At 41.9% G+C, this 19,755-nt stretch overlaps 1 protein-coding gene across 1 annotated transcript in view; it reads left to right on the plus strand.

Annotated features, from left to right (window-relative positions):
* TMEM132B (transmembrane protein 132B) overlaps positions 1-19,755 on the plus strand; it is a 254,690-nt gene that overhangs the window by 69,634 nt on the left and 165,301 nt on the right. Inside the window, exon 2 of the mRNA XM_042805547.1 lies at positions 1,762-2,641. Within this exon, the coding sequence (XP_042661481.1) occupies positions 1,762-2,641 (880 nt within the window). The remainder of the gene's footprint in view (positions 1-1,761; positions 2,642-19,755) is intronic.

A 19,755-nucleotide genomic window follows, 5' to 3' on the forward strand; every position in this document is an offset into this window, starting at 1 on the left:
CAGGTCTGTGGCTGTGTGCCGCTGTGGGAAGTTAACTGCCCTGGTGTGTTCTGAGGGATGGGCTGAAATGCTTATGCATGGGCATAAGAAATGAGAGGACACCCAAGAGCAGCGACTGCATGGCAGCTGCTCTGCAATTGCATTTGTTTGTGGAGCTGAGAGGAAACTCTGAGCTGATCCCCATGTGGAATCGTGAGAGAGAAGATTATTGATAGTGTTTCGTTCTAAGAATTCTTTTATGCTTTTGTGCATATTTACTCATTCCAACAAAGAATATTCCAATGGCTGCAGAAAAACCTTGACACAATTAAATATACAGCAAAAGTAAAGGCAAAAGTATTGTGATGAAATGAGAAGCATTCAAACAAGCATAGATAATATCAACCCACCGAAAATAAATGAGCAGAATTTCAACTGAGAGGAGTGGAACAAAGTCAAATGGATGAGATTTGCCCTAGAATCTGTCTTCAATAAGTGTAGGCTTTAAAAATACACAACCTGAAAAAATAGCTTAAATATTAGAGCTTTTATCTGAGCTAAATTGTGGCTGCAAGTATCTGAGTCATCTGGCTTGTAACAGGTGTAATTGTTTGTGGGGTTGTGTTGTGTATCTGCTCTCCCCAGTCCTGACAAACAGTAAAATCGCCACTAAGCTTCAGCGAGAGACAACAAGAGCTTTGACCTTAGGATCTGTCATTGTTCCTTTGTTATCTCAGTGCATTATGGAACTGCTTCATTTTAATTCATTTGGTTTCTGTTTATTTCTTCTGTGGCAGTCCCAGGAGCTTGAATTCACCGGCTTTTTGTCAGAATGTATGAATTGTTAATTTGAAAGACCCACCATTTCTTTCTGGTAGAATCGCAGCCCAGATTGAATATATCTCACTATTAATTAGAGATCAGCCTAAACCAAAGACATCTGTTTGATCCCTCCCTCCCTGTGGAATCTTTTCTTGCCTGGGAAAAATTGCTCAGCGCTGGCTGGAGGATTGACCATTGTGTTGTAGAGAAACTTTTGTGGTTTCCAAATGTGTTTCATTCTCTTCTGGAATTAAACCAAAAAATTCATCTAAGCGCCTGAGAACCTTCTGCATGTAAAGGATTTCTCTCCTTCTCTCAAGTTCACTCTCACCTGTAAATCAATCCCACTGAGACCTCTATCAAACCCCATATTTTTTTTCTGTAAAAAGTTTTGGTTTCAAGAACACAAAGCTTTTATCAGTTTGCTGCTAACTTCCAAACTGCTGACCTGACAAAAGTGGATTGGGAGTGATGCAGATTTGCAACCCCTCATTGCATTGTGTGTTAGTAATGTTAGACTAAAGAAAATGTTCTGGTTTACTGCCTAGTAATATTCAATATGCCAGTTTCTTATGTATATTGAAACATGGATGAGCAAAAGTTATAAGTCTGATCTGGCAATAAAAGAACAAAAAACAACCAGTAAAAAGTTTGGGAACTTAGATTGGGATCTGGCCAATCATTCTCCTCCTTGTTTTATCCAGTATTTGATTAATGGCTTTCAAGTAGATATTAGATTGGGGAAGGTGGAAAGGGAGCTTGTATAGCTGATTCAAAGGGATATTTTCAGTGTATGAGCTTTGAGCCAACATTATTCCACAGTACCTGTGTCAGATTGTTTTGTAATTGTGGCTAACAGTATTGATTTCTGGTAATACATTGCTTTTGAGAAAAAACTGAGGGGCATGCTAAGCAAACATTAGAGTTGTCTTTCTGTTTCCTTTTATCTTTGGCCTGCAGTGGTGGAGAGCCGAGGAGGGATCATGGACAGCATACAGAGGTTTTCAAACCTGCCAACGTATCTCCCCGCGAGCTATCACATCTGTAATGCTGATATTTTCTTCTTCCTCAAAGAAGCCAACCAGGATATCATGAGGAACTCCAGTTTGCAGTCTAGGGTGGATTCATTCTTTATATACAAAGCCAAACTGCCACCTGTCCTAAATGCCACGTATGGACCCTTTTCTGTTGAACAGGCCGTCCCCTTGGACCTTATGCTGACTTCTGCATCTTTTGGTTTCACAAATAAATTCACTTTTAATTGGAAATTAAAATCTCACATAATCGACAGCTCAATCTATTCAAACAAACCTAAAATACAAACCTTGTTCTATATTGCGGGGAAGGACTGGGATGACTATAATTCTGCGGAGATGTTGCCTTGCGTGAAGATGTTTGCTTTCCTGGAGTCTAGAGAAGTTGTGGCCAGCTGCAGATTGACAGGTCATCTAGGATTATGTGTTGCAGAGCTGGAATTATCTCCTAGCTGGTTCAGCTCCCCTCCACCCCTGGTTTCAGAGGAAACAGCCTCCCTGGAAGGGATTACTGTGGAGCTCTTCTATAAGATTTATACAGCAGATGGGGAATGTTCTCCAGAGGATGAAAAATGGGAAAACAATATCCATGCAGGTCAAGATAATGAACACAAGGCTTTGTCAGCTATGGAGAGGATTGGTAGCATCATTGTTTACCCAAATCAAGACAAATTAAAACAGTCTGCACTGAGGCTTGATGAAAATGTCGTTATTCGCTTACCACTCAACCCGGTCAGAGAAGGTGATGTTGTGACCTTTCATGTTTCCCTGGCTGATGACTCTCTAGCAGACCAGTTTGTCTTAAGGTAAGAAACTTTTTAAAGTGCTATATGTTGAACAGCCTACATATAGGGACAAATCAATGTCAGGTGTAATTTCATTGGTTACATTCAGTGTTTTCCTGAGAGAACTTAAGCATTTCCTCTCCAACTGGGGAAAGATATAAATAGTCTTGAATTATCTGTGTGGATGACACTTTTTGGAACATGGGAATTGATTTTAAAGTATGAGCTATAAATGTTTGTATGATTATTTTTTGTTTTAATTCTATTTCCTGCTAGTCATAATTCTGCCTCTTAAATTATGCCTCTCTAAGTCAGCCAGGGTAACTGCTGCAATCCATTTTGCTAGACAATTCGCAGGAGGGTTTTCCATTTCTTTGGTGAAGCTTCCTCTCTTTTTATCACTTTCTTATCATCATTCCAATGTACATGGGATACATCTTTCGCAGGTCACGTGTTGAACTATTTTGTTGCATTGTACAGAGGAGAGCTGAGAGGTGAGAAAATGAGACATGCCTCAACTTGTGTAGGAAGTCTTTGGCAGAGCCAGGATTTGGATCCAAACTTTGCATGTCATCTTTGTTTTTTCTGCAAGCCCATCCTGCTTCTTCAAGCTTTTGACTACTCATTGTGTGGCCCATTTTTGGTTTGAAACTGTCTGGTGGCCTTTACTTGTGAATCTGCTTGTAATAGGAGAATTCAGGCATTTCTAATCACCCTGAGGGTTAGTGCTGCATATTTGTTATGTCCTTAGCTGTCAGACTGTGGGTTCAGAGCTGCATAGAGACCAAAGTCAGAGAGAAATGTGAGCCAGACTGGGGGAATAAAAGGGCCAAAAGGTAATTGGAAAGTGTCATATGCTGTGAGAATGCGAGGTGCTTGGGGAAAGCAGTTGCAGCCCGTGCTAGCAAACCTCAAAACAGGTTCATGCCTTACTTCTAACTTTTTGATGTGAGAACGATGGGAGCAGGACATGACAGAAGTGCACTTTGGGGACAGATGTTGAGAAAACAGACAGCAAACCTTATGCAGCACTTTTAAATCGTTCAATGCTTGTGAAACAGCACATGCATATTAATAAACTTAGATTGATGTGTGAATCGGGAAAAGTGGTTCATAGTACAATGCACAGGCAGAGGGAAAGAAATGGTCCACAATATCCCAAGCACTTCCATCTACTCCAGGTCAGGGGGAAATGTGTGAGAAATATCACATGGTTTAACCAGACTTTGAAAGGTTTGGATCAGGAAGGACTTCATATAAACCAAACTTATTCTTGCCTTTATGTGTCTTTACTGCTTTTTCTTTGTTAAATATGGTTTTGGCCAGCGTCCACTGTCAGTAGATGGACCAACCTCATGGAGCAGTTAGGTTTTGGCAGTTGTGAATTGATCCTCAGTGCTATAGAAGAGAGATTATGGAATTTGCCTAAGGCTCTGCAAGGATTTAACCTCAGCTCTTAATTCTCAGTTTTTTATTCTTTTTGCCACACCACATAAAAAATTCCCTAGGTATTAGAGACAGCCTAAGATGAGAATGTTTTCTTTCTATTGGAATTTCTAAAATAACATTTACCTTGTAACAAATGATGTGAGGATAGAGTTTTGATGTTTCTGTTGGCCAGGAAAGCACCAAAAACTTATTGCAGAGATAGTTTTGAAATGCTGTCTTTCAAAAGCAAAATAGTTTCTGCAGGTGCTGAGCACAGTAACTAACCTGGGGTTTCAAGGAAGCAGAAACTGAGGGAGTCAGAGCCTCCAAACTGGGGAGCCCCAGGATAAGCCACAGAGCTTGGCTACTGCTGAGACCCTTGTCTTCTCCCACAGGCCCCCATTACTTCCATGTCTCCAGCCATCAGGAGGGAGTCACTTTGCAGCGCTCTCCTGACGTGCAGAGTGTGCACCCCGGTGCTCCCGAGCTGCTGGGAAGCCAGTCAGGTTTCCATGGGGATTTCCTCCTTTGAAAAGTGTGCAGAATCGGTTCATCTCCAGGAGTTGTTTCTGTTACAATAAATCAGCATGTTTTATGTGCCCAGAAATATTTCCTTGGAAAATTCACTATCGGCTCTATGTAGTCTAGCCTGTCTGGTCTTTTATTTGGCTTTGCTTGCATTGTGCTTTTTATCAGAGAAACTGCAAGTATTTTTGTTTAACCTTCAGTTGAATGCTGAAAGCAAGAGACAAAATGCAATTCTACTGATGGTTCACCCATTCTTCAGGATGGAGAGAGCATGAGCAACTGTTGCGGTGATTATTTCAAATGACATACGTGGGGCCCATGGAGAGATTATTCAGCTGAAGTTTACATAGTAGGCAGCGAATTATGCTGAGGGAAATACAGTCACTATAGCGCCTGCATCTAATTTATGCTGTTTCCCTCACAGGCTTTCCCTGTTTTTCAGCTCAATGTTAATGTCCATGAAAACCCAGAAGGTTTTTATAGACATAGAATTTCTGTGTGTTATAGCCAGAGAAAAATACAGTGAAGTGAATGTTTGCCTTGGGAAATACATTTTTACCTAATATAACTGATTGTTTTTAATCAAATCTATTAGAAGTGTAGCAGGGTGAATTGCAGTCTGGCTCTTATGAAACAATAGATCAAAATCAAGTCATTCTCAGCACAGCCTTTGATTCCAACCTTGAGCTCTGACAGTATGCAAAAGAACAGATATGCTCAATTTTATGTACCTCTTTACTATTTCATGCTGTATTGTGTAGTATATTATTTTATGTTGGATTTTGTTCTAGCAAAACTGACTTCAGTTCTCATACGAGAGCAGATTCTTCCTCGTTTTTGTAAAATTTGGGATTCTTAACCAAGCTTGGAAACTGAAAAGCAATTGGAAACAGTTTCTTGATTCAGCAATGTGCTGTGTTGAAAGATACTCACTTGTGAACCCCCCATCCTTCCAGTAATGCCGCTTACAGAGCCATGCTGCAGGTTATATGTGAAGCTCCAGCTGTCACTTGCAGTCCGTCTCATCAGTCCAAACTGGTTTTGCTCTCCTTAAGCTAAGTCTTGGTTGTTTGTTTTCATTCAATACCTGTAATTTAAGATGGAGTTGGAGCTCTAGTTGTGCTGTGGTCCAGGGAATGTGTTTCATATTGCAATCCAGCCAATGTGGTTTGGTGTAATTGAAGGACCCAGATATGTCAAGGGGCAGAATTTGGAGGCTAAGTGTGCATTTAATGCTTTTGCTGTGCCTGACAGTCATATTGCTCACTTTATTGACAGGTGATCTATACATGTGTGCAGTGAAATTCTTATGACACTGGAGATTAATTTGTGTCCTTGCCAGTCTGGTCTTATTGTAAAATTTACCATCTGTGAACATAAATTTAGCCCATTATGTTAGGTGGGTTGCCACTAAACATAGTTTAACCATAAAGATAGGTGAAATGGGCTATGTTGCCATGATTAAACTTTTTTATGGGGTACCTAGTTTAAAAAAAATTGGAAGAATGAAGCACAGCTTTGAGATTCCAGGAGGACTAATACATGCATCAATGTCACAAATTTTCAGGCACTTTGTCTTTTGATTCACAGAAGTATCTCTGTTACCTTCTTTACTGTCAAACTTAAATGAAACATAGTAAAGAAGGAAAGATGGAAATCATGACTGAAGAAGGGGTAACACCGACTTATGTGCTGCTTACTAAACAGAAGTAGTCTCCTTATATACGTGGAGGAGTTGTAAAAGAGACAGAAAACAATTCCTGCTTAATTGGAAGGATGGAAGTCTCATCCAATAACTCTAGGAATGGCTTGCATTTCTTTGTGGTGTATGTTAGTATTTAACTCCATCTTGAGACTCAAAGGATGTATGTAGAAGAAAAATGGGAGTCATTTTGTACAGCGGGAGAACTTTTAAAGGAATAAATGGACAATCGCCCCATGGTTATAGGAAAGAAACCAGGACACTCTCTTTATAAATAAATGGCAGAGTTTTGTCCCGTTTTCCAAGTCTCCCCATTTAAACCGTCAGCGAGGATGTGCTGGTAATGAAGGCTGAGCACTAATAGCAATTTGTTGAGTCACAGACAAAAAGTGGTTTTGTTGGCATTCGTTACACGTCTCTAACACGAATGACCCATCCTTCTTTTATGCCCAATCAGAATAGAAACAGAGATTGGAGATATTCCAGGAATAATAGTAAGGGGCTGAAACCAGGTAATGAATCCCATGCTAGAGAAATGAAAGCGGCTGCAGTTGGGATGCTGTCCTCTGTCTGGAGGGGCATGGTGGGACCGTGCAAAGAAACCTCACTGTCGTTCAGTGCCTAGGCAACCTCAAGGAAAAAGATTATCTGCTTCTCACTGCCATGCTCCACATATTGCAGGGCAAAGATTACTTTTTGATTTTTGGATGAACCAGTACAAGGTGTAATACACGCCAGTTGGCTTTTACTGATTATTCTCACTAGGAAAAATGATATAAAGGATTTATATTAATAAACATATATCCATATGGAGGAGGTTATGTCTCCTGCTAAGGAATAAAAATTGCACAGGCCATTAAAACTGACTTACAAGGCTTCTGCGTTAATAATGAAAGATCTGTAGAAGTCTGAGCAGTCGTCTAGAAGGCCAGAAAAAGATCATTAAGAGGATGGTTCCTGCCACTAGCTGCCAAGAGCAAACAAGGGAAAGAAAACAGAAGGTCTTAGATTTGGAAATGCATAGAAAATGAGAGCATACAGACTGTGTAGAATGCAGCCTGGCTGCATGTGAAGAGGAGGCTCTGCGTGGCCTTCATCACTTGTAACCAAGCTGGTATGAATGGGGAAGCAGGGCAGGATTATTACTGGCTAGAGAAATAAATGATTAACTGAAGCACCATTTTAGGATGAAAATTCAGCAGAAGTGAAAGTGTTGAGAAAGGGAAAAAAATAATTTCAGAGGTACATCAGGAATGCTAGTTCAGATTCAGAAATAATTACAGAATTAAAGCATTACTGGCAACTTGGGAATATTTGTTTTTTACCCAATGATTTTAATAAACCCAAAATGAATGTTTAAGTTCATTATTTCTCTCTTTTCTCTGAATGTACATTGAACAAAATGTGAAATATGAAGTAGTAATATGTAATATTAATAAAATATATCCAGCACTGCAAAGTCTGGAAATGCCAGAGATGTCTATGCAACCTTAACTCAGTCCCCATGTTTATACACATTACAACATATTCCTTAAAGACAAATTCACATCCCCCTTCCCCCCCATCTCCTGCTTCATTTGGTGCATGCATTGTCTTCCTCCCACTGTTTTCTTTTCTTTTTGTCACTGAATGGGAAAGGGAGTAATATCCTTTCAGGACACTCCTGTGAAGCCTAGGGGAGCTGTCACCAGATTTTTTTTTAGCTTGGATAAACCATTTCTATAAATTCTTTCAGAAAGGGTTGAACCATTCTTTTGTTTTTCATATTTCTATTTGAGATAGGCACGTGGCCCAGAAAAAGTGGCTTCAGCTGTTGAAAGCCTGTCATGAATGGTATGGACTTTATAAATTTCACGAGGTTGTTGTATGAAGTAGTGAGACAGGAATCTCTGTTGACTGAAGTGAAAAAGGCATCCTGCCTGGGTACCTGCAGGCAGTGCATGGTTGTGCTGCACCCACGTGCATGAGCCAGCCTGCCCTGGAAGCAGGTGTACCATACAGCCAGGTTTTCTCTCCTTTTCACATGCTTTAAGATAATCTTCTTTGACCTAGCCACAGTAGAGAGGGAGAAGAACAGAAACCACCCTCTTACACAGTCTTAAAAACAGTTAAAAATGACCAAAAAAATAGCTTCTTCCTAGAGCTTGAACAGTCCTAAAAGCTTAAAAACCGATGGATATCCGACAGTGAATAAATGACCCAGTGAATCCTGAAAGACCCCGCAAGACTACAGTCAATAAAGCTTTTTAATGGAATTTTAGATAAAGGTCAACTATCTGCTACAATAATCAGCCGTCTGCGATCACTCTTCACAGGAATAAAACAGGCAGAGCAGCAGCCCCATGCGACAGTGAGAAGCTCTTGTTAGTTGTTGGATATTGGCTTTGAAGCACTTCCAGACGTGATTGCAGCGTTGTGGTGATAAAATGCTCTTTTTTTATTGAGACATTTTCTGATGGCGACTTCTGTTGCCCTGCAAAAGGGATCCTGAACGTGCTGCTTTGTCCAGAAAAACAGCTGGTTGTTACTGTGGTGTTACTAAGGTAAAGGAGGATGAGACGGTGATGTGAGGCTGTGGTGCTGAGTTTGGGTGACTGTGGCAAGTGTCCCCGCTGTCTGCCCCTTTTCTTGCCTTCCGCAGCCCTGGCTTAGGGATGCTCTCTTCTCCTGTGAGAGCAGGGAAATGTTTGTAAGAGTTGGAGGGGAGGGTTGACCAAAATTCAGGTCTAGATTAATTAAAAATATTTAGCCTGTGTGTGTATTTCACCAGTGTTTTTCACTGAGGAGGTGGACAGTTTGACTGCTTGTTATTTTTAATTTTGACAGTTTGGGAATATTTCATGTGTATGGTGGGGGAACATTGAGTACAGCTGGAATGAAACAAGGACCCACTCTCTGTTGGAATAGGTGTTTAGTTTGCCTTGAAACCCTACTTTTTCTTCTATTTGAGTCCTGCCAGCAGCACAGCTATCTCATTCATCTGCCCATCTGCATCTATGAGCACTAAGGGGTATGGCAATGTTATGTAAATTAATTTGCTGTATCTAATATTTCAGCACCATAAAGTGGTAAAAAAAAAAAGTAAGTTTTGTTGATTTTAAGTCAGTTGGTGTGTGAGCAGGCATCTCGCTTCTGCAGTACTGAACTACAAGTGGGTAAGCAGTGCTGTGTGTGGCAGTGCATCTTGTTTGACACATCAGATTGTTTTGCACGTGTGTGACAAATAAAGTTTATAATAAGAGCCCTGACAACCTTTTGTCTGCCAGTGTGTTAGCAGACACTGCTACACTCTGCAAGCGGAGATGATGTGAAAAGCATTTCCCGTGGATTTGGAAGGTGCCAGTATGCCATGTGACTTGACACAAACTCAGTCTTGTTGATGGTAATGGAAAGGGATTTTTCATTTTTAAATGGTTTGGGTTCTACAAGCTTGTTCGTAGGCTGATCCCCATCTCCTAAAGCTTCGACATGACAGCTCCTGCTAATTAACTCCAGGCAGCTGCTGCACAACTCAATGCTTGCTTCGGGGCCGGGTGCGGGTCTGCAGAGCACTGTCAGTAGATGTGGCATGGTTGCACTGAGAGCCAGGTATGAACTGTGGTCAAAATGCCTGTGATGTAGAGCGTGCTTGGCAAGGAGGCAAGTGGATTTTGGAGGAGGCCACTGCTAAAAGGACACCCTCAGTTTGTTGCATCTGCTCAGACTCCTTCTCTGCAAGGTGAAGGTGTGCTGGGCAATGATCACTCTTGGATGAGGAGCTGCATCTGAGGGGCTGCTGAAGGTTCAGCCTCTCCAGTCTGCACAGGGCATTGCCACTGCTCTTCTCCAAATTTTTCTTTTGCTAGGGGCTATCTTGTATGTAGTTATTGCCTTGAAGGAAGGGACAGCTGATTTACCCCTGCTGTGATCAACATTGGTGCAGGCATGAAATGGGAAGAGAATGCCACCAAAGACAGACTAGGAGTTGAGTTTTGCCTGTGAGCACCTGTCTCTGAGTTCAGTTACTTCTGTTAATGAACAGGAAGCTGCCTTCAGGTGACAAAACTGCTTAAATACACAGTATCACAAAGGGTAATTTAAGGAAGACAGCTGCAAGATAAACATTTTCTTCAACCTTTTTTTATCCTTTTTTTTTTTTTTTTTCCGCCTTGTACGCAGTTTGGGAAGACAGCTCAGAAAAGGTTCCTCTCTTTGAGTGATCATTTCAAGTTCCGGGACACACTGTGGCTTTTTTTCAAACTGTGTGTCCTAGTGAGCAAGTCCCTGGCGGGAAGCTTGGGAGGGGTCTTTGTTTTGGACAATATGCTGCGTGGTCCCTGCTTTGTGCTGCCAGACAATGATGGCATTGATCAGCTTCTTGTACCGCTCTTCATTAGCTGGCAGTGCAGTAAATCACGGTCTTGTTTAGACAAGTCAGACACAACAGTGATTCGGCCGTTGATAGTTACTTCTAGTGCGTAGTGAATAGTATTAAAAGAAAAGTATAAAAATGTGTCTACTCTGAAATTTACTTTCTTCCTGAGATAAATGTCTTGGGCTGTGCGTTTCTGTCATTTTATCCTGGTGAAAAACTACTGTCCCACGAAGCTGATGAAGTATTGCTTTGAGTGAGCACATTGATCTCAATTTCTTCATATTCCCGCTGATGCAACCGAGTTGCTTTTGTCCTTGTGTTTACCTATAAGTTTTTGCATGGTCTGATACAAGAAGACCAGTGTGATTATTTGCTGACACCTATGTGGAGGGAGGAGTTTTGGAAACAGCAGGAGACAATACTGCAAGAAAATTGTCAATGTATCTTCTTGTTTTGGGGACTCCTCCTGCCCCCCCATGCAATTTATGTTAGCAAAAGATTTGTAAGAAATGGGTCTGGACAAAGCAGAGCAGAGGCCCATGCTTTGTGTGAGGTATTTAATGCTTCAGCTAGCTGCCATGTGTGCCTCGGATGCTGTACTTGGCCAGGGTATGAAAGAAATCATATTAACAAAGTTATTGGATCCCAGATGAATCAAAAGAGCTGCAGGAGAAGAAAACAGTGACAAATGAGTCTGCCATCCCAAGGCACAGCAAATGGTGCTTACAGTTAAGCTATTTCATTTCTTGCACCATTCGGCCGCCAGCCCTCTGACGCTGCATGGGCAGTGGGGAGTGAGGCAGCGTGAGGAAGGCGATGCCTCGTGCTGGCAGAGCTGCAGAAAGCCCCCGCGCACTGGGGTCGGTGTTGCTTTGTGCGAGGGGACTGCAGTGGGAGATCTTCTGGAGCTTCCCAGAGCCCAGGGAGTTGCTCCTGGGTGGTGGGGTTCATCTCTCATCTCCCTCCAGTTTTCAGCCTGCCACTTTAAAGTCCCCTGCCTTGAGCAGTGCTGGTGTCAGTGCCCTGTATGGAGCAGTGCTTCATCCTGCGTTGAGAGTTACCTACAACTACATAAGAGGAAAATGTCTCTAAAGTTTATTCTCCTTAGGATCCCTGCAGAGATGCTGTGGATATTCCCAGCAGAGAAGGAATTGGTCAGAGCAGCAGTATTTCCAGGGGTATCCCAAAGAGGAGGGTGCCGTTGGGAGGGCCGTATTCAAGCAGTCCCAGGTTTGTGGGCAAATTTGTCACCCTTGTCACTCTGAGCCTTCAGGCGTGGCTCCAGCAGGTCTCCCTGCTCCTGCTGTGCTTTTGTTTAAGTTGCTCACTAGGACCAAAATATACTTTCCCCTCCCCACCACATCCTTTTTAGAATGTTCCTGCCAAGTGAACTTGCTCGGTTGCTTTTTTCTCACTGTGTGGCCTAAGCTTTTGTGGTATTAATGAAGGAGTCCTCAAATGCATTTTCACTGAATCCCCATCTCTAATTGCACCGGTCCTAGAAGACAGCAAGTGGGAAAGGAAAAGAAGCAGAAGTGTGGGATAGATGATGCCTTGTTCATGGGCTTTCTAAGCATCTGCTCAAGTTAATGAGGTTCTGGGCAAGAAATGTGCCAAGCGGCCACAGGAAGCACACGTATGAGCACTTTTATGCAGATCCCTGATGGAAGATGGTGATAAAATGCACCAAGTGATGCTTGGAGACAGTCTGTAAAGTTTGTCCTGTCCTGGGAGGTGGCAGAGGGTGAGGGAGAAGCGGTAGCAGACTGTGAGAATCTGGACCAGGATCCAAATGCATTTTGAGTTTTGGGTTGTTTCGGATCTGGGAGTTTGGCTCTGGCCCATCTCTAATTTAATTTGCCTGGCCAGAGTCTTCTCTCTCTTATGCAGAAAAGAGGGGTGATTTAATTGACTTCCATAGAGTTGCTTAGGATTTGTGCCAGTAAAACTATTTGAATTTAGTTGTGTGCAAGGCACGTGTGTGTGCCAGTGTTCTGGCTTTGTATATCTGATAATTACTGGGAAATTTGTTAGGGGCAGTAGTAACCCTGGGTGGGTGGGTGGATAGGACACAGATGGATAGGGAACAGTCATGTTTTGGGTACTGCTTTTAATGACACAGAGTAACACTAGTAGTACAGTCTTAATTATGGCATTTCCTGCTGTTATCTCCATAATGTGGCATAACTACCTATGTTCTTCAGCTAAGATGACTTTTGACTCATTTGCCAAAGCTAATAACCCTTTAAAAATAATTTAAACCTTTTCAGAAGTATTTCACTGGTGCTCTTGGGACCAGTAGTCCTTTATTTGCTATGGAGCAGATACAGAATGAATAGCAGTACTGTGGACTCCCTCAAACAGCGACCTTATGTGAGATGTAGTGATTACGGCAATTAAATCCTCTTTGCCAAGGCAACCAGGGCTTTATTTCAAACTGAAGTTAGATTTTTTCCCCCAAAATGAATCTCTTCTGCATGCATTATTAATTTTTCTTTGGAACATTTAGCCTGTACGAGTTGCAAGAGCTCAAATTCAGTATTATTATTTATTAATTATTGCATTGAGGTAACGTCTAGGACAGCCTGCCTCAAGGGGTCAGAGAGCTCAGAGTTCCCCCATGCAGCCAGAAGCAGAACAAGGCCATAACCCTTGTCTCAAGGTGAGGGTTGAAGGCTTAACAACATTTGTAGAATAACTTGTAAAGAGTTTGCATTTGTTTTTTTCTTGACTCCATAATTCATGCCAAGGAAGGTTGGGACATTTTGGTCCAGTGGATGCTTAGGCCAGCACAGTCATGACCATAAGCCTTAAGCTTTTTTACTTAAGTATTTGGAAAAAAAGTAGGCCACATCAGCTCAGGTTTTCCAAGTCCAACTACTTTTGGGTGACTTGAATGCTGAACTTCTTGTTGCCGTGGCTCTTGCTTGGATCAGAAATGATGGTTAAGATGGAATGTTTTCTTCAGCAATGTTGGAAATTCTAGTTTAGGATGGTTTTTCAATTCATTTTTTTTTTTTTTTTGAAGGAAAAAATGTTAAAGAAGCACCTAAAGCACATATAACCCTTGCCTTGAATGTGCTACACCCTCATTTTAAGATTAAGTGAGTTCATCGTCTGTTTCTGCTATTATATAAATAGCATCTAGACTGACAAGAAAACTAAAATGATTCTGTTTAAATCTGTACTGCTCTCCTAAGAAATCTACATTCATTATTCCTGGGATGACTGAAAGATTTACAATAGTTTATAATCTAGTATCATTTCATTCTTCTTCTTGGTATTATTAATCACATTGTCATAAAATGTCAGGAGAACTTTGTTCAGCTTGCATGATTTGGGCTGAGAAAGCCATACTTTAATATTAATGTTTCTTAGGAAATTGGTTAGGTATCTTTGCATTCTGGGAATCATAAAATGAATGAGTTATGTCCTTTGGGTAGACATTAGATGCTTACAGGGTGCTGAAGTTGAATGATTGAAGGAAACCTGCAACTGTACTACCTGGGGGAAGAAGAATGACCATGCAAAGCACATGTGGTTCAGGTCAATATTTGGTTGTGGGTGTCTGAAATCACGAGTACTGTGGAGGCTGGTGTTTGTGGTTGATCCTTCTCCATGTTAGTGCCGATCTGCTGTCCTCATTTGGCTGTGTCGATGGCCATTGGTGTCTCATTGGAGACATGAAACCCCCAGGTCCCAATTATTTGGTCATTTAAAGATTCTGGGTTGCATTTCATGAGCCCGGAGGCAGTCAACCAGTATCCTGGCTGGGTTTCAGCTTCAGTAATTACAACTTGCCAGCGCAGATTCTCTCTGCCTCTTAAATCACATCCGCTATTTTTCACTTCTTTTCCTAAACTGCTGTGTCCCCCGTGCTGTTGTTGATGATAATAGTTCTAATGCTTAGCCTATTTATGTAATGTTATTTTATCTGTAACGTCTCACTGTGTTTTACAAGAAACGTCTGTCATTGCTTTCATTTCACAAATTACTATTTTTATTGCTCGTGTTCCAGTGACATACCTCAAACAGTAGGTGCTTTCCCAAAGGAGGAAGGCAAGGTCCCTTCTTCCCCTGAACTGCTGTTTTTCAATGAGGACCGTGGGGCTGAGGGGATGTTTCTGACCTTTCCTTTAGCTGTCTTACCGGGGCAAATGTATTTGGATGGCCAAAAGCAAACCCAGCAAAAGGGTGGTGTGTTTGGTGGGCAGGGAGGTGTCATCCTGTGTGTGCACTGTGTGCTACCCCCCAGACGGTAATGCCCAGTCCATCTTCCCTGGGGTTCTACCCCTCTGGCTGTCCCGTAGAGGCTCTGACTTTTCCCAGCCCACCTGGATCCCTTCCATCCCGGGCCTTCTCTGTACAGGGGAGATTCAGGAAGATTGCACAGACTGGGATCTGTACGCAGGCCAGGAGAGGGCAGAGTGGACTTGGGTCTGGCTTGTGTCTGAAGCAGAAAACTCAGGCAAAAGTCAACAGCAGGTTGGAAGGGGAATAAATTTGGGTAAGGATGTGGGTAGGTGCTGGCACAGGTGCCCCGGCTGGGATGGGAAGCTGCTGCACCAGCTGTGATCCCCCTGAATGGACTCAACGTGTCAACTAAAAAATGCCTCTGTGGGGGCAGATTTAGTGATTGTTCACCCAGTGGTGTGAACTCTCTGCAAAGGGCCAGAGACTTGGCATTATTTGTTCCTGAAGAGGATCAGGTGTCTGCTGGGGTGTCCTCCACACATCCGGGGGTGCACCCAGGCAGTAGGCAATGGCTGTGTGTTCATGTATGCAATCTTGCTAACCAAATTGGAAACATATGTAATATGTAATGTGGTGGTTTGGGTTGGTTTGGTTTTGTTTTTGTTGTTGTTGTTGTTTTTGTTTGTTTGTTTGTTTTTAATTTTATTTTCTTCCTTAAATGATTTCTGAAAGCTGTACATTTTCTTTTTATGAATGTACTGTGCCCCTTGTGTGTGCTGGACATTGCAAATGCACTTAATAAAGCAAACTTTTTCACTGGTCTGTAGTTTAAGAAGCTATAAGTGAGCTTGCCTCTGCAGAGCAACTTTCTTTTTGTACTTGAAAAACAATGGAAATGTAGTTAATGTTCAGCCTGACAGAGTCTTAGCAAACATATTAAGGGCTTCATTTAATAAAGTCATATTTCACTTTCCTAGACAAGAAGCAGAATAGAGTTGAGTCTTTTTTAATGAATAAAGTCCTTAGTAAGGCACTTGCAATCTTTCTTTATGTGAGGCTCGTTCTCAGTTTTTTTATTTTAGGAGCCAGGGAGATTTAGTGCAGCATTTTCTAAATTGTGTCGTGCTTCCTTTGGAACAGAATAGAAAGGAAAATGTATCTTAATGTTAAACAGACGTGAAACAAAAATGTGGTTTTTCCCAAAAGAAAAGTTAAACATTTGCAAGAAAAATGTTCTTCATGGAAATTTCTATTCTGTTAAAAACACATTTACTGTCAGAAAATAATGGTGCAGGATGAGCTCTAATAATAAACCAATTTGTGTGTACCACGGGAATGGACTTTTTCAGTCTTTTGTTGTAAGTCATGCTGGAAGGGCTGCCACTAGGTTACAAGAGCACAGATATTTTCACACTGGGATTTGTGTCCACATGAATTATGTGAATAACTCTATTGAAATACAACTGGGAAAAAATTCATCATGTGACCTATTATGAAAATGTTGCTTTTTACTCCATTCAGTGATGTGTGAGCAGTTCCATGTATATTTCTATCAAATTTTTTAAAAATTCTTTTTTCTTAAATACCGTCTTTGCACAGTGCCTCAATTGTACTGCACACAGACCATGCGACGTCAGACTCCGGATTTTTGGGTAACAACTACTGCAGCTAACGAATAACATCAATAGGCTGGGCGTGAGCTGCTTTCCCAGGGCACTGGGGTTGCACAGTGCTCTCCTTTCCTTCACTGATCCAGTTTGTTGAGACCAGCAGATGCACCAAAGCATGCAAATTTAAAATTTGCTTTGAGAAAAATTGAGTGTCGTTTTTCCCCAAAACAAGCCATTTATCTGGATATCTCTGCCAGCTAGCTTGCTTGGGAGAATATTTGCAGAAATGGAATGCAAAAGTGGTACAAATGCAGCCAAATTGAATAGATTTACAGATGTAAAAGGCTTGGCTTTTTTTAGGCTTACAAAACTCTTTGGGGTGAGGACTGTCACTCTGTGTAGATTTATAGCGTCTTACATAATAGGTCCCTAAACACACTGGCCTTCAGGTGCCACTGCGGTCTGATGGGTTTAATAACAGTGACAGTGACAACACTGGTCCCACCCAGCTTATAGAACCACAGGTTTCAAAGACAGCACAGGTACTTTTTATCCTCTGTGATCCACAGTCAGTCATGCTCAATGACAGTGTGAAAATTGGATTTGTCAACTAGTAATCCCTCAGTGATCAATAATTAGTTGTAATTATGCACTAAGTGCTATGGAGAGAAAATTGAAGTTTGTGGCCGGAGTAGGAAATGAAGAATGGCAGGTACACCGAGCCATTTGGCGTAAGAGAAATTCATTTAAAGAAGTGAATTTGCACAAAGAGTGGTGAGTTAAACTGTCTTCTGTAGTTGGGCCACACCACACAGCTGCAGGGGTAGTAGTATTTAGGCTGAGCAGGCTAATGTAGTCCTTAGTGAGATTGCTGACCATAAAAGCATCATAACTTGAACAACAAGGAGGTTTGGTTTTTTTAATTATAGTCTCCCAAAAAATTGCTCAGTGTGATGTCATGGACAAACTGTTATTTGTGATGAAATATGCTTTGAAACTTCTACTGTGTTTATAATCAACTGTCCTCCCTCCACCCTGGTTTAAATTTTTGTTTAAATATATGTGCTAGGAGAGACTGAAGTCACTGCTTGAATCTCATGGGACTGTGCCATCCTTGTGCACTCTCTCTGAAAAGGCGTGAGCCTAGACATGTGGCTCGGTTTTGGTTGGAGTAGGAAGGGTCTGTCTTTGCTTCTCTTTCTTTACTTATCTGCTCAAAAGAGCACAACAGACCAGATTTCCAGATGGACAGAAATGTTATTCCAGCTGTGTCTGTGGAGGATCTGAGAATCCAGTTGTGTGTGTCCTGGGATTTCTATACAGACTTTGAAGTTAAGACTGCCATCAGTAACTCTTCCCAGTCAGTGAGTCAGAGAGGGCCTTTGCTTATCTGTATATGCACTTGTGATTTCTGCTACCTCATATGTCTGATTGTCATTTTCTAAACAGACGTGCAAAATGCAACTGTTTAACTGCATGAGGTAGGAGTGAAATAGCTGGAGTAGACCTATTACCCAGTGGTATGTGAGAAAGAGCCAGCAAAATTTATGGTTTCTGAAGGACCAGTGTATTTTTAAGCTTCTTGTATTCCTACACTTCACAGCCAAGATTAGCAGATTGTTGACAGCTCCATGATATATTTGCCATCACCTGGCTGGAGTCCGAAGCAAGTGATAAATTCTTAGTTTGAATGAGCTTGTGTGACGGGCAATGACAGATATATTTTTGTTACTACAAGTATGTAGCATGTCCTATGGTTTGGGGATTTTGGTGCTATTCTTGGTGTAGCCTTGACTGATTTGCTTGCTTTTCTTGTGCTTCTGTTTCACCATCCAAGAAAAGATGGAGAATATGACACATCTCTCATTTGCTAGTGATGGCTCATTCTTTTTCTGCAATGTTGGAGCCTGACACAGGCTTGTATCATTTTCATTGAATTCAGTAAAGACTGTCTGCTGGCAGGAGGCAGTCAGTGCTCTGCAGAAAAAATCCAACATTTCCAGTTGCTGTTGCTGAATTTCATGTATCTTGGGTATATGTCACATGAACTTAGATTCAAAAAGTTGGAGTGTTTTTGGAGTGATAATACTATATTCTGGGAAGATTCCTCTCCCAGAATACACATTCAATATGGGAGAAGGGACAGTGTGACTCAGTTTTGTCCTCATGTGACTGAACACCTAGAGGAACTGAATTCTCAGATTTTGGCATGAGGGTAAAACCATAGTGCTATATATTGGCAAATTCTATTCAAATGAAGAAGAAAGATAAATGATAGTATATTGGATTCCCTCTTTATATTTTCTGGTGTCTAAATTTATCTCAACAAAGTGAAATCTGTCTTCCTTGGGCCTTTTAAAAGATTTCGCATATATCAGCATTAATAGGATGTAGCTGTGTTGAAGCTGGTATTCTGCTGCTTGAGAAAAATCTGAGTCAGGCAAACTGGCTTTGCTTGTAGTGGGAGAAGGAAGAGATGTACAGTGTTACACTCCAAATCAGGGGCTCCTCTTTGCTGGGGGAGCTGGAGCTGACTACGGACCGTGCTGGAGACATTGTCATCTGTGGCAGATCAGCTAGGGAAATGGTGACACAAACAGTGTTCAAAACCACTGCAAAGTGTAGCTGAGAACCGTGAGGTCTGTTTAGGTCTAAAAATTGTGTATCACTTCTAACAGCAACTTTTATCAGCTTAAAAAACAGGAAGTTTGAAAAGCAGGTAATTATTTTACTCCCTGGAATAGGAACATTGATTTTTCTCACTGAAAACCATTCAGAAATGTATGCACACTAACTACTTCAGTTCTTCATCTGGAGGATAAAAGCAGCAGTTTCCAAGATGGGTAATACAGGTGTGTTTGATGTGACTGCTGGGAGGAAGCAAACAGAGAAAAAAAATTGTCTGAGAAGGCTGCTGAGTCTGCCGGGGAGAAGAACGGACAGAAGTGCAACACTGCAGCGCAAAGGCATCCAGAAGCAATTCTACTTGCGTGTGCAGCACGAGGACTCTGGGAAGCTGTCCCTTCCCCTCAGTCCCACAGTGAAGCCGGGACCAGCTCCCGAGGGTTATAGAATATGCGTGGCAAATAGACTTGTGTGGAGCACCATTAGCTTGTGCTGTCTGCTTTCCGTGGCTGGTGTACCATGGGGGAGCATGGCAAAGGTTCATTTCAGTGGAAAATAATGCTCTGCAAGGGGATTTTACAGGACATACACATGCGGCCTCCCCGGATCAGGCCCAATTAATGGATTTGGCCAGGAAGCTGAAGGGAATAGCCAGTTTGGGCAGTGGCACTGCTGTCCCTGCGAATCTCCCTGA

The sequence above is a fragment of the Tyto alba genome, unplaced genomic scaffold (genome assembly GCF_018691265.1).
Source record: "Tyto alba isolate M040663 unplaced genomic scaffold, T.alba_DEE_v4.0 Super-Scaffold_44, whole genome shotgun sequence".
Taxonomy (NCBI): Eukaryota; Metazoa; Chordata; class Aves; order Strigiformes; family Tytonidae; genus Tyto; species Tyto alba.